Consider the following 12,224-nt stretch of genomic DNA (forward strand, 5'->3'; position numbering starts at 1 on the left):
AACCTTTCTTAGAAAAAGGGCAAACGGCCAGCTATAGCAATCCATGAATGCTGCTCTGCTCTGCTCCACGCTCATTGATTCAACTAGCAGCAGCTGTCAAACTAAATTGGTTTTATTGTATGCACAAAGCCAAAAACACATGCATTTCACGGCTGGTTTCATAATCACTCGGCAACCTTACCCTGCTTTGGCTAAGGTGTGTTGTGCCACCATTGATAGGTAATATCAGATTGGTCAAGCACTCTGCTGCAGTTGATATTTTTGCTGTTTTAATTGACTTCTTGCAATTAGGAAATCAATAGAGAATCATGATGTGAGATGAACAAATGATTAACAGACGATACCTGCCAGGCAGATCAGGAGGGAGGCTCACTGTCGAATCACCGCCCCACAAACAAATCAGAATTAATTAATAAGAATTCAGCTGCAATTCCTGCACTGCAGGGAGCGGGAATTGAGGAGCCTTTGGGTCCCTTCCAACTCTACAATGAAATGATTCTAATGGTTAAATAAAGAGTAGGCAGAACGCGTTCTCCATATAAGTTTGGGGCAAGGAAATCAGAAAGGACACTCTCATCAATAAGTCATTTGGAGGGGCCCTAAATTTGGAGGGAATCCTGGTGACAGAGTGAGGACCCCCCCCAAAACACACACACTTTCTGTAATACCCCCCCCCATCAGCCCTTCACTCATCTTCTGCATTTCACCAATGGACTGATGTAGTCTAAGGCAGCTTCCTATATGATATAATTAATTAATTAATTAACCCGCCCATCATCCTAAGGTCCCAAGGCAACAATTAAAAGACAATATATTTATATATTTAAAAATACAGTCTAAAACAACTTTTCATCACAGAAATAAGGTGGGTCCTAAAAATATACATTTCCAAAATGTCCAAAGAATCCAAGGGTGGAGAAATGCACCTGCAGCCCCGTCCAGTGAAGGTGCCAAGCGCACCTCTGGTGGGAGGGAGCCCCACAGCTCAGGGGCCGCTACCCCTGGCAGCCACCACCACCCCAGACCTCTGAGGGGCCCCCCAATCATTGCACCTGGAGGGAGGGCCCATTCCTAATGCATAGACCAGGTTCTTGACTAATTGAGAACCCAGGTCACCCCTTGTAAAAATATCTGCATGGACTTCCGGCCTACCTTCAGGTTATCACCCTTTGTACCTCTGTCCCTTCATTCAGATTTGGGTCAGAGGGCAGGCTTTGGGCGGCAAATGGAGAGCAGGACCTTTTTTCTGGGGGTGCAGGTGGCACCCCAGTTGGCCAATAATAAATCTCCCCCCTCTTGGGGCTGGCACAAATTTAATAGTTTCTCAGTGCTGGAACAACACCATGGGATTCTCCTGACCTTTAACGGGACGATGCGGCCCCACTCCCCCCGCTGCATGTCTCCGTCTTTTACTGGCTCCTGCTTTATTCGCTTTCAAAGGTTGACATTTTAATTGCAATGTTTGTTAACTACCTTGGAGATCTTCTTGTGCAATATAAACACATCTCTCACAAAAACAAATCACATTCCCCAAACGCGTGCAAATTATACGGAGGGAAGTGCTTTAGGTTTCAAACTCTGCTTCACGGAGTCAGGAAGATTTTGAGGCATGGTTCTAAGGGCACTTTCCTACATGAGATTCCAGGTTCAAGTGTGTTCAAAGCAGTGCTTCCGCCTGCCGTTCATACATCAGTGGCGGGGGGGGGGGCAACGGGGAAGACACACTGAAAAGTCCTTGAAGAAGCCCAGGCAAAATCAGCCCCCCAGCAAAGCTGACGGGAAAAGCAGGTTCACATTCCCCCAGTTCTACAAGTCAGCTATATCAGTGCAACACATCTCAAAACGGGGAGTTTGCTTCCCCTGCCAAGCAGAGCACGCTATGCAGGAATAAAAACCTCTGTGCCTCTCCCCTCAGCACCAGCAGACGACTGCCAGAGACACCTCCGAGCGGCTGTGCTGCAGGCCTGGATTCAAGCAGGACTCTGCAGAGTCCCACGAGAGGAGCCTTCTGCAAGGCTGCCTCCCTCCCTCCCTCTCCAAGACTGGAGCTGTTCCCGCAGGCCAGGCAGCGACCTCTGTGAGCCTGCAGCCGTCTTTGTGGGGTCAGCCCAGACAGGGCGCTGTTGTGGGTTCAGCCAGCAGCGTCTGGCTCAAGGGAAGGGCGAGGGTCCGCTTGGGGGGCTGAAGCTGCAGGAGGCCTCCCTCCCTCCCTGCTCCTCCTCCTCAGGACCCACATCTTGAGGGTCAACTATCTCCCAGGCTCCAGGGCAGTCTTCTGGCGAGCTGCTTTTGCTCCTCCCTCGGTACCAGAGGCCAAAACTGCAGGCAGAGAGAGAGAGAAGAATGAGAAAGAGAAAAGTGGAGTTTGGCAGAGGTCGAGAAATGCCCCACAGAAGAACCAGAACATTCGCTTTTGAGTGGAGTTTTTGCATCTCCGATTGATTTCACTGCTACCATTTACTGGATTATTAGAGTTTGCGATTGCTGGCTGAAATTTTGTGGTTTTTTGTGTACATGTTAATTTCTATTTTGATGCTGTGAAACCACTCCAAGTTCTCATGCAGAAAAAGAAACATGATATAAATAATAGACTGATTGGTTGGGTGAGAGTTTGGAGGCAGAAATGCCGGGTGTCCAGCCCATTCCCCCAGCTGAGGTCATATGGGAAAGAGGACGCCTCTCACCCCCTAAGAACCATCCAAAGGAGCCCCACAGCAGCCGGGTGAGGCCAGAGGGCACCCATCTAGTCCAGCCTCCTCTGTTCACAAGCAGGACCTGAAGGCAGCAGCTACTCTCCCCGCTTCAATTCCCAGCCACCGGTATTCAGAGGCACTGACTGCTTGTGCTGCCATTACGACCAGCAGCCACTGAGAGCCTCACCCTCCAGGGTTACTGTGGGAATCAAAGGGGAGCGGAGAACCATGCATTCCTCATTGTGCTCCCGGGAGCATATATAGGAGGATAAATGTGGGATATAAAAATAATCTTTGTTTTTTTAAAAAAGCAGGTATAAAACTTACAGCATCTAGATCAAGGGAAGTAATAGTGCCACTGTATTCTGCTCTGGTCAGACCTCACCTGGAGTACTGTGTCCAGTTCTGGGCACCACAGTTCAAGAAGGACACTGACAAACTGGAATGTGTCCAGAGGAGGGCAACCAAAATGGTCAAAGGCCTGGAAACGATGCCTTATGAGGAATGGCTAAGGGAGCTGGGCATGTTTAGCCTGGAGAAGAGGAGGTTAAGGGGTGATATGATAGCCATGTTCAAATATATAAAAGGATGTCACATAGAGGAGGAAGAAAGGTTGTTTTCTGCTGCTCCAGAGAAGTGGACACGGAGCAATGGTTCCAAACTACAAGAAAGAAGATTCCACCTAAACATTAGGAAGAACTTCCTGACAGTAAGAGCTGTTCGACAGTGGAATTTGCTGCCAAGGAGTGTGGTGGAGTTTCCTTCTTTGGAGGTCTTTAAGCAGAGGCTTGACAACCATATGTCAGGAGTGCTCTGATGGTGTTTCCTGCTTGGCCGGGGGTTGGACTCGATGGCCCTTGTGGTCTCTTCCAACTCTATGATTCTATGATTCTAAGGTTGCAGAATGATTAAGCCATCCCTGAGATCTCAGAACAGCTTTCCCTAACCAGATTCCCTCCAGATGTTTTGGGCTGCATCTACCAGGCAGCATAGCCCCACAGCTGGGGTCCAAAACATCTGGAAAGCACCAGGCTTGAAAGGTCGTCTGTAAATGCAAAACCATCCTTTGCAGGCTCCTGCCTCTTCTCCAGCCGCTGTGATCCTGCTCCACTCAGGCTGATTAAACTGGAGGCTGCCTTCAACTTAAACCTGTTTAATTCTGAATTTAAGATCGCCATCTGCCGCCCAGCGGCTCTGCAGGCTTGGACTGGCTGGGGCCAGTTTGCTCTCTCTCTGCAAGCTGCCCGGCTGCTCTTCCGGAGACGGGTGCCCCTACCTCTCACTCCAGCCAAAGCAGCCACCCCTCTGCCAAGGGGGCTCCACTTACAAGCTCCGGATCTTGGACTCAGGGAGACGGCCGTCCACGCAGTCCGAGCCCGTGGGGGACGCCAGCCACACGCCCTCCTCCTCTTCGTCGCTGGGAAGAGAAAGGTCAGGCCGTCAGGTCTTTTGCCAGGGGGATCTGAGGGCAAACTGGAACTGGAGGTTTGAACAGCCAAAGCAGGTTGAAGAAGCGCTCTGTCGCCCGAGCACAACCGATTCCTGCACTGCAGGGGTTTGGGCTAGATGACCCCTTGGGTCCCCTCCCAACTCTGCATTTCAGTGAAACCAGCAGAAGGACCTCCAGCGCACACAGAGTGACCCAGGCGCCTCCCGCTTTCAGCCAGGGCAACGGGGTTGTTTTTAAAAGAAGGGTGGGATATAAATTTAATTGACGACAATTATAATGTGTACCAAGTTGATTCCCTTCCCCTCTTTATTTTTTCCTTTCTCCTTCTGTGGCGGAACTCCTATTTGGGGACTTCCCTGGCTTTTTTCTGGCCCAAGTAGGACCAGTATGGATGCTTAGCCTTGGTGAAGACTTGATGTTTTTATCCCCAACGAAGTTTTTGATTGAGTTTCCACTGAAATGAGGCTGCATTTTAATGTATTAAAGTTGTATTTTAATCTTGTTTTTTAAGCTGTATTTCAATCAATTGTTTTTATATTTGATGTTAGCCTCCCTGAGCCCGGTCTTGGCTGGGGAGGGTGGGATATAAATAATAATAATAATAATAATAATAATAATAATAATAATAATAATAATAATTACCACAGAGGCTGGGAGCTTGTGTTACTCTGGTTGATGCTGGACTACAACTCCCATCATCCCTGACCACTGAGCTGCTGGGAGTTGGAGTTCAACAGAAACCGGAGGACCACAGGTGAGCCATCTGTGAAGAACTGTAGGATAGACTGCCCTGCTCAGCAAGACATTCTCAGTCCCTGAGAGTCAGTCCCAGCCAGGCCTGTCCCAGTGCATCCACAGCGACCCAGTGCCAGGAGCTCCCTCAGCCATGGCTCTTCCTGCCAGAGTCCCAGGTGGGCCAGACAGGTATTGCTCAGGCGGAGGCAGCAGGAGACTCACCTGCTCAGGGGCTCCTCTGCTGTGCCCAGCATCTTGGCCCGGATCTTCCTGCGCTGCTTCTTGATGGTGGATTTCACGGCGTCCAGGAGGAGGCTGGGAATCCGCTCATCATTCAGCAACTCCCTGCAGGGGGGGAAGAGAGGCAGGAGAGTCTCAGGGGAGCCTTGGAAGGAAGGAAATGGACTCTTCCCACCAAAGGGAGACAGAAGGGCCTGCGCCTCCCTCCCACCCAGGAATCTCCAGGGCTTGGGAGCACAGACATCGGAAGAGGGAGGATTCGGCACAGGGAAAAGGAAGGACTGCTTTGCATGGCTCATTGTTAAACTGTGGAACTCCCTTCTGCAGGAGGCAGCGATGGCCACCAACCTAGATGACTTTAAAAGGGGATTAGACAAGTTCACAGAGTCTCAGACCATCCATGGCTACTATCTGCAATGACTGACATTATTGATTGTATTGATTTAACATTCCTGCTGAATTTGTAAGTTGCTTTAAGTCATTTTTACTGCATCTAACAACGTTCCAAACACCTGTGACCTTTCAGATCAGCCTCTCTCAACCTGTGGGTCCCCAGATGTTGTTGAACTACAACTCCCATCACCCCTAGCTAGCAACGCCAGAGCTGGGAGATGATGGGAGTTGTAGTCCAACAACATCTGGGGACCCACAGGTTGAGAACAGCTGTTCCAGATGATCCTGAGCTCCCACAGCCAGCAGTCAGGGTTGGTGGGAGTCAAGAAGAGCCCGGCAGCTGGATCAGGCCAAAGAGAGTCCATCTAGCCCAGCCGCCTCTCCTCACAGTGGCCAACCAGATGCCCCCATGGGGAGCCCAGCAGCCAGCAGGACCCGAGGGCAACAACACTCTCCCCACTTTGGGTTCCCAGCCACTGGCACCCCAGAGACATTTACTGCCTCTGCCCCTGGAGGGAGAACAGAGCCCTGGTGTTTAGATGCCTTTGACAGCCCTCTCCTGCTCCTCCTCTTTTAAAGGCACCCAAGTCAGTGGCCATCCTTACATCTTTGAAGCTACTTAACTCGGGAGGAAGTGGTGGTTGCACAAGACCTGGATGGCCACAGGTTCCCCACTTCTTAACTAAAGGGACCCCTGACCATTAGGTCCAGTCGTGGCCGACTCTGGGGTTACGGCGCTCATCTCGCTTTATTGGCTGAGGGAGCCAGTGTACAGCTTCCGGATCATATGGCCAGCATGACTAAGCCGCTTCTGGTGAACCAGAGCAGCGCATGGAAACGCCGTTTACCTTCCCGCCGGAGTGGTACCTATTTATCTACTTGCACTTTGACGTGCTTTCAAACTGCTAGGTGGGCAGGAGCAGGGACCGAGCAACGGGAGCTCACCCCATCGCGGGGATTCGAACCGCCAACCTTCTGATGGGCAAGTCCTAGGCTCTGTGGTTTAACCCACAGCGCCACCCGTGTCCCTTACTTCTTAACTTACAGGAACCCAACTCTTGGATAAAACTGCACATCCCTCTGCTTAGGGATTCGGTCCTCTAACAGCAACTGGCCAGTAGAACCACCTGGCTCCCCCCTCCCTACACCCAACATAGGATCATAGAAATGGAGAGTTGGGAGGGACCCAAGGGGTCATCCAGTCCAACACCTGCAAAGGCAGGAATAAACTGACCGCTGGTAATAGGCCAGCTCCTCTTGCACCAGGAACAGGCTGGTCTTGAGCTCGTTGCGCTCCTGCAGGATCTGCTGCAGCTCTTCCTTCGAGTAGGACCTCCTGCCCTGGCCGCTGCCAGGAAGCTCCGGGCCAGGCACCACCTCCTGGTCCTGCAAGAAGGTGGGGAGAGGTCAGGACCCCCATCCCACTAGCCTGGCCTCCCGCAGACCACCCTCTCCGCAGAGAGCAGCCATCACCAACTTAGTGCCACCCAGATATTTGGACATCTGGGCTGATGGAGAGCACCAGGTTGTCACAGACTGGCAGAACGCAAGGCTATTACTGTAAACCGCGGTCTGCCAGTATTTTTACAAGTCGATACGTAGTTCTGGGTTGCATCCTCTCACCGTGGCGCTAGTCCTCAAGGCCTCTTTTGCTGCCCCCGCAGCCTTGCTCAGCCTCTCCACCTCTTGGCGGGCCTCCAGCAGGGCGCTCTCCAGCTCCTCCTTCCTCTGCAGGGCGCTCTGCAGCTGGGCCTGGACGATGGCCAGCTTGCGGCGAATCTCCTCGTTGACCGTCATGAAGCGGTTCAGCTGCTCCTGCAGCTGAGGACACAGGCACTGTGTTGCCGGGGGTTGGGCTGGATGACCTCAGGGTACCTTCCAACTCTAGGGTGCTATGGCCCATAGTGCCAGCCCCACACTGGGGAGGGGGAAAGGGGCCCTCGCACGCAGGACACAGCGCTGCTCTCACGTGCCGCAGGAATGGCGCTGAGCGCCTGCCGGTCCCCTCCAGGCCAGCCCCTGTGCCTGCCCACCCTCACGTCCCCTTACCGCCTCGGTGTCCCGGGCCTTGCAGAGGATCTCGTGGGCCTGGGCACGGATCTCATCCCGCTGCTTGTCCACCACCTCCTTGAGGCGCAGCATCACCTCCTTCTCTCTGCGCTGGGTGCTCTCTGGACAAGGACAAGAAAGCTGAGTGGCGCCCCTGGGCGGACAGTCACAGCACCCACCACCCCCAGCTCTGGCAGGGTCCTTGGTTGCCTTCACTAGCTCCAGACACTCTTCCTGACCTGGCATTTGCCCATGGTATTATCATTATTATTATTATCATTATTATTATTATTATTATTATTGTATGTCCCACCTCTTCCCCAGACTCAAGGCGTCTTCCACAAATGGAAACAACTACACAGATAAAATCCAAAAAGCTAAAATCACATAAAGGATATCCGTTAAAATCAATCAGGCCTTTTGTAAAATTAATATCAGGGAGAATTTTGGCCGACGCAAGTTCTCCCTGCACTCAGATAACTAGATCTCCAAGAGCAGCCACCACCAAGAAGGTCCCCTCCCACGTCCCCACCAAGCACCCCTGTGAAGGTGGTGGGACTGAGACAAGGGCCTCCCCCAAATATCTCAGAACCCAGGGAGGTTCATATGAGGGGAGAGAGGCTTTCAGGTGTCCCTGCCGTCATTCTAGGAAGCTGCCTTAGACCAAGTCAGGCCATCAAGGGAGGCAGCTCCACCAACCTCAGCTGGCCCGTCCATCCATCCCCCACCCAGCTACTGAACAACCAGCCCAGGACCTGGTCTTGCCTGTCAGCTCCCTCCCCTCCATCCTCAGTCTCCGTGTCCGGAAGGACTCCACAAGGAGGATGGGGACAAAACTGGAAGGACTTGGCTCGGCCTCTCTTTGGGCTTGATAAGGACATCAGAAAACCCTTCTGCATCAGGCCAAAGGGGGCCATAAAAGTCCAGCTTCCTGTGCTCACAGTGGCTGACCAGGTGCTTCCAATGGGGAACCCGCAATCAGGATTGGAGCACAAGAGCCCTTTTCTGTGGCTTCCAGAAACACTCTCTGGCTGCAGAGGCAGAGTAGAGCCAGAGTGGTTAGTAGCTGTCAATAGCCCTTTCCTCCTCCTCCATGGATTTTTCTAATCCTCTTTCAAACCATTCAGGTTGGTGGTTGCCCCTCACTGTCTCCTGTGGGAAGGAGTTCCACAGTGTAAATGCACTGTCCTTTCATCCTGTCCTGAATGTTCCCTGAATCTCCCTTCTCCTCAGTCTCGGGGGGGGGGGGGGAGAGGCAGGGACAAAACTGGAATGAGTTGCTTGATAAGAAGATTGTGGGGTGGGGTGTGCTTGCCTCTCCCCAGAGATGCAATGCAGGACAGTGGATTTGGCCGCAGGCCGGAGTGTTGAAACTGTGCCTCCGTCACTACAAAACCTGCCCTGTTTGTAGATCCATCCAGCTGTTACAAAACACCCTAAGCCTCCGTTGACCTCCTTCCAGAGGAAGCTGGGTCTGGGGAAACGCTGCTCCTGTTGAACTCCGCACTGCTTGGGGGACTGGGGGTGACCGTGGACGGTAAACGGCTGAACAAGTGCGCAACCCTCCCTGCTGCGCTGACACACAGCCCAAGTTGCTGCTCAGAGCACCCAGGCCAGCAGCAGCCAAGCCAACGCCTTTAGTGGACCAGCTGAATGTCAAGGGTTTTCTCTTTTTCAAAAACAAGGCAAGGAGAGAGGGAGGGAGGGAGAAAGTGCAGGCTGCAAAGGAAAAGACAGAAGCGCCACTGTGTGAAGAGGGGCAGCTCTGTTCCTCTCCTCTGCACCCACCCACTCATCTGGGCCTTGGCTCCCAGTTCCCTGCAGGGACTTCCAGGCTCATTTACCCGGAGGGGAGAGAGCGCACAGCCTCTGAGTCTAAAGGAGGCTTTTTCAGCCTGGGGGCCACATTCCTTCACAGACAACCTTCCAGGGTCCACAGGCCAGTGGTAGGCGGAGCCAGGAGCAAAAGTGGGTGGAGCAACCCAGATGCAACTCCCACAGGGCTGCATTCCAGCCACACAGAGGGCAAAGACATCAACACATCCTCTCCAACCAGTCAAGCAAGGGAGATGTCACAGCTCAAGGAGACATTCCTTGGAAGACAGTGGGGATGAGGCCAGGTGAGGGCCAGAGACAAAGGCCTGGACAGCTGCATTTGGCACTTGGACCTAAAATTCCCCTTCCTTGTTCTAAACCCAAAGCAACAGTTTTAAAACTCAGAAGAGTGGTGAGACACAAGAGTCAGAAGTCCTGTTCCTCCTTAGCAACGTCACAGGCACTAGCCAATAGCCACCCACAACCCAGAGATGTAGAGGTCCAGAGTTGCAAATTATAAGATTATTGCATTATCTTAGAATGTTGTATAATCATAGAAGGGGGCATGGCTATGATTATAGTGACAGGACCCTGCACTTCTGAATTTACCGCTACACTGCTGCCCACAACTGGCCGGCTAAAGCAGGTGAGGGCAGCCAGCGGGTCTCAAACCTCCATTGTGTCTCAAGACAGACAGATGCCAGCCAGACTGCCCACAACATTTAGTCAACTGCATTTCACACATTAAGTAAAGCAGGCCAGATTAAGGGAGGGAGGGAGGAAATCGTCATGTAAGAAATGCAACTGAATGCTGAAGAAATGCCTCCCTTTGTCACAGAAAAGTGTGGCATTCCTAGAATCACAGAATCATAAAGGTGGAAAGCACCCCAGGGGTCATCTAGTCCAACCTCCTGCAGTGCAGGAGAGGAAAAACCAGATCTCTCCATCGTCTGCAACCTGTGAATGTGACCTGCCCAGTTATTTGCACTATAGTTGCTTGCTCTTGCTCGGGGAGGCCCCTCCAGCCTGTCTCCTCGCTCTGGTTTCCTCCACGCCCTGGCAAGCCAAGGGAGGAGAAAGCAAAAGAGAAACAAGGGGCACACGAGGAAGCCCTTAAAGAGGACAAGGTATTGGGCGGTCCCGGGCAGGCAGCACGCAGCAAGTCATTAACCAGCTGGCAGCACGTCTCCCACAGCCACGTGGGTTGCATTTACACCAGTCACGAGGCAGGCGAGTTTCTGCCCCACCCTGGGAGATTCCCCCAGGCCAGGCACAACAACCCCACATGTCAGTCCAAGTGTCTCCTAAGGCACCTGAGCGCGGCTGGTGCAGTCCGTCCCCCCAATCCCGCCTCCCTTGCAACTCACCTTCCTGGGACTGGGTGCCTGCCAGCTGGGCCAAGAGGCGCTGGTTCTCTGCTTCAGCCTGGGCCAGACGGCTCTGCAGGAGGCACGCTCTCTCCTGGGCCTCAGCCAGCCGCAGCTCCAGAGCCTGAGGGAGAGGAGGGAGAGGAGGGAGAGGAAGATGGACCAGGGAAAGCAGGTGTGGAGAGATGGGGGCAAAGCGCTCTGTGGGCAGCTCACCCTGGGGGCTGTTTGAGGGCAGCCCTCTAGACATTGTGAACTGCACCTCCCATCAGGAACTGCCAGCCGGCAGGTTGGCAAAGGTTGTCCTATTAGGAAACCTCTTGGCAACTGGACTCGGGCAGAGGACAAGGAGGCAGCTGGGACCCAGCAATCGCCCCCCCCCCTTCTTCTCAGGGGCACAAAACCAGCCTTGGCCTCCTGAGGATCTAATACTGGTCGCACACAGAGAGGCCCACGTGGAAAGTCCTGCACACAGTTGCTGAACCGACCTGGGAAGGGAGCAGCGCCCCCCAAGGAACACCCAAAGGTGCCTTTTTAGACGGAGTCTGCCCGCTGGTGCATCCAGCGCAGTAGGGTCTAAGGAAGGTTTGCTATTCCCAGCCGGCGCCTCCCCAAGGGGCGCTTTGGCGCCCAGCTACGCTCCCTCCCTCCCTCCCTCCCGTTTCCACTCGGACAGTGCCAGGATTCAGCCCTCGAGCACGTCCGGCGCCCGCCGGGCCTCTGAGCGCGTGCAGAGAGCCACCCTCCCACCGCCTCGCTCGGCCTCGCCGCCCACCTGCGCCAAGTCCCGCGTCGGGCCCGGCGAGGGCTCTCCGGCCTCCTGCAGCTGCCGGGCCCGGCCCGGCCCCTCGTCCCGCTCCGGCCCGCGGCAAGCCAGCGCTTCGAGGAGCTCCAGCAGACGCACCACCTGCGGCACCAGCCCGGCCACGGCGCCCGGCCCGAAGAGGCCCGAGAGCCGCTGCAGCTCCGAGCCCAGCGCCCCCGCCAACCGGTACACGGGCTCGGCGGCCGCCGGCACAGGCGCCCTCCGCTCCGGCGGAGACTCCATGGAGCCAGCGAGCCGCGCGGGGCGCCGTCTCCGGAGTCCAGACTCCCAGCCGCCGCCGCCGCCGCGCGCCTCGCCTCCTCTCCGGGGCAGCCGCGGCCAACGGGGAGGCGCCGCGCCGCTCCGCCTCCTGCCCGCCTCTCCGCCGGGGCGACTGGGGAGCGCCGAGAGCGGCGGGCCAAGGCGGCCTGGCTGGCCCGGGACCTGCCAGCGGACTTTGGGCTACTGTGACGGCGGCAGTGACGCAGCTCGGCCCCCGGGACTCCCTGCTGAGCCGAGGGAGGGGGGAGCACCCAGGGGGGCTGCTTTTTCCTTCGAGGGAAAAGCAGCGCGGGGAGGATTTTTCAGGTGGTGCCAAAATAACGCGGTCCGTTTGTGCCCCTTGAAAGGGAGGCGCAGGCGGCAGAAATGCCACGGCTGCCTCCCTAGTTGATCGT

General features: G+C 54.6%; 1 protein-coding gene across 2 annotated transcripts; it reads right to left on the bottom strand.

Annotated features, from left to right (window-relative positions):
• Positions 1 to 96: 96 nt before the first annotated feature.
• RILP (Rab interacting lysosomal protein) lies at positions 97 to 11,808 on the bottom strand. 2 transcript variants are annotated; one of them, XM_081890570.1, is made up of 8 exons: positions 11,518 to 11,808; positions 10,743 to 10,866; positions 7,561 to 7,682; positions 7,135 to 7,326; positions 6,746 to 6,897; positions 5,101 to 5,223; positions 4,021 to 4,110; positions 97 to 2,319 (listed from the first exon to the last, which is right to left on the bottom strand). In XM_081890570.1, exons 1-8 carry the CDS (start codon positions 11,788 to 11,790, stop codon positions 2,151 to 2,153), a joined length of 1,245 nt encoding a protein of 414 aa, XP_081746696.1. In that variant the 5' UTR covers positions 11,791 to 11,808; the 3' UTR covers positions 97 to 2,150. The 2 variants fall into 2 exon arrangements, with proteins under 2 accessions (XP_081746696.1, XP_081746695.1); XM_081890569.1 differs by having other exon boundaries at positions 7,135 to 7,332; positions 11,518 to 11,805.
• Positions 11,809 to 12,224: the final 416 nt, after the last annotated feature.

This window comes from Podarcis melisellensis, assembly GCF_964234715.1.
Source record: "Podarcis melisellensis genome assembly, chromosome: 15".
NCBI lineage: Eukaryota > Metazoa > Chordata > Lepidosauria > Squamata > Lacertidae > Podarcis > Podarcis melisellensis.

Coding starts and splice junctions, on each gene's coding strand:
- RILP (XM_081890569.1), bottom strand. CDS start 11,790: ATGGAGTCTCCGCCGGAGCGGAGGGCGCCTGTGCCGGCGGCCGCCGAG. Junction 7,683..10,742: donor AGGCACCCAGTCCCAGGAAG/GTGAGTTGCAAG, acceptor GTCCTTGTCCAG/AGAGCACCCAGCGCAGAGAG. Junction 2,320..4,020: donor GAGTCCAAGATCCGGAGCTT/GTAAGTGGAGCC, acceptor CTCTGCCTGCAG/TTTTGGCCTCTGGTACCGAG.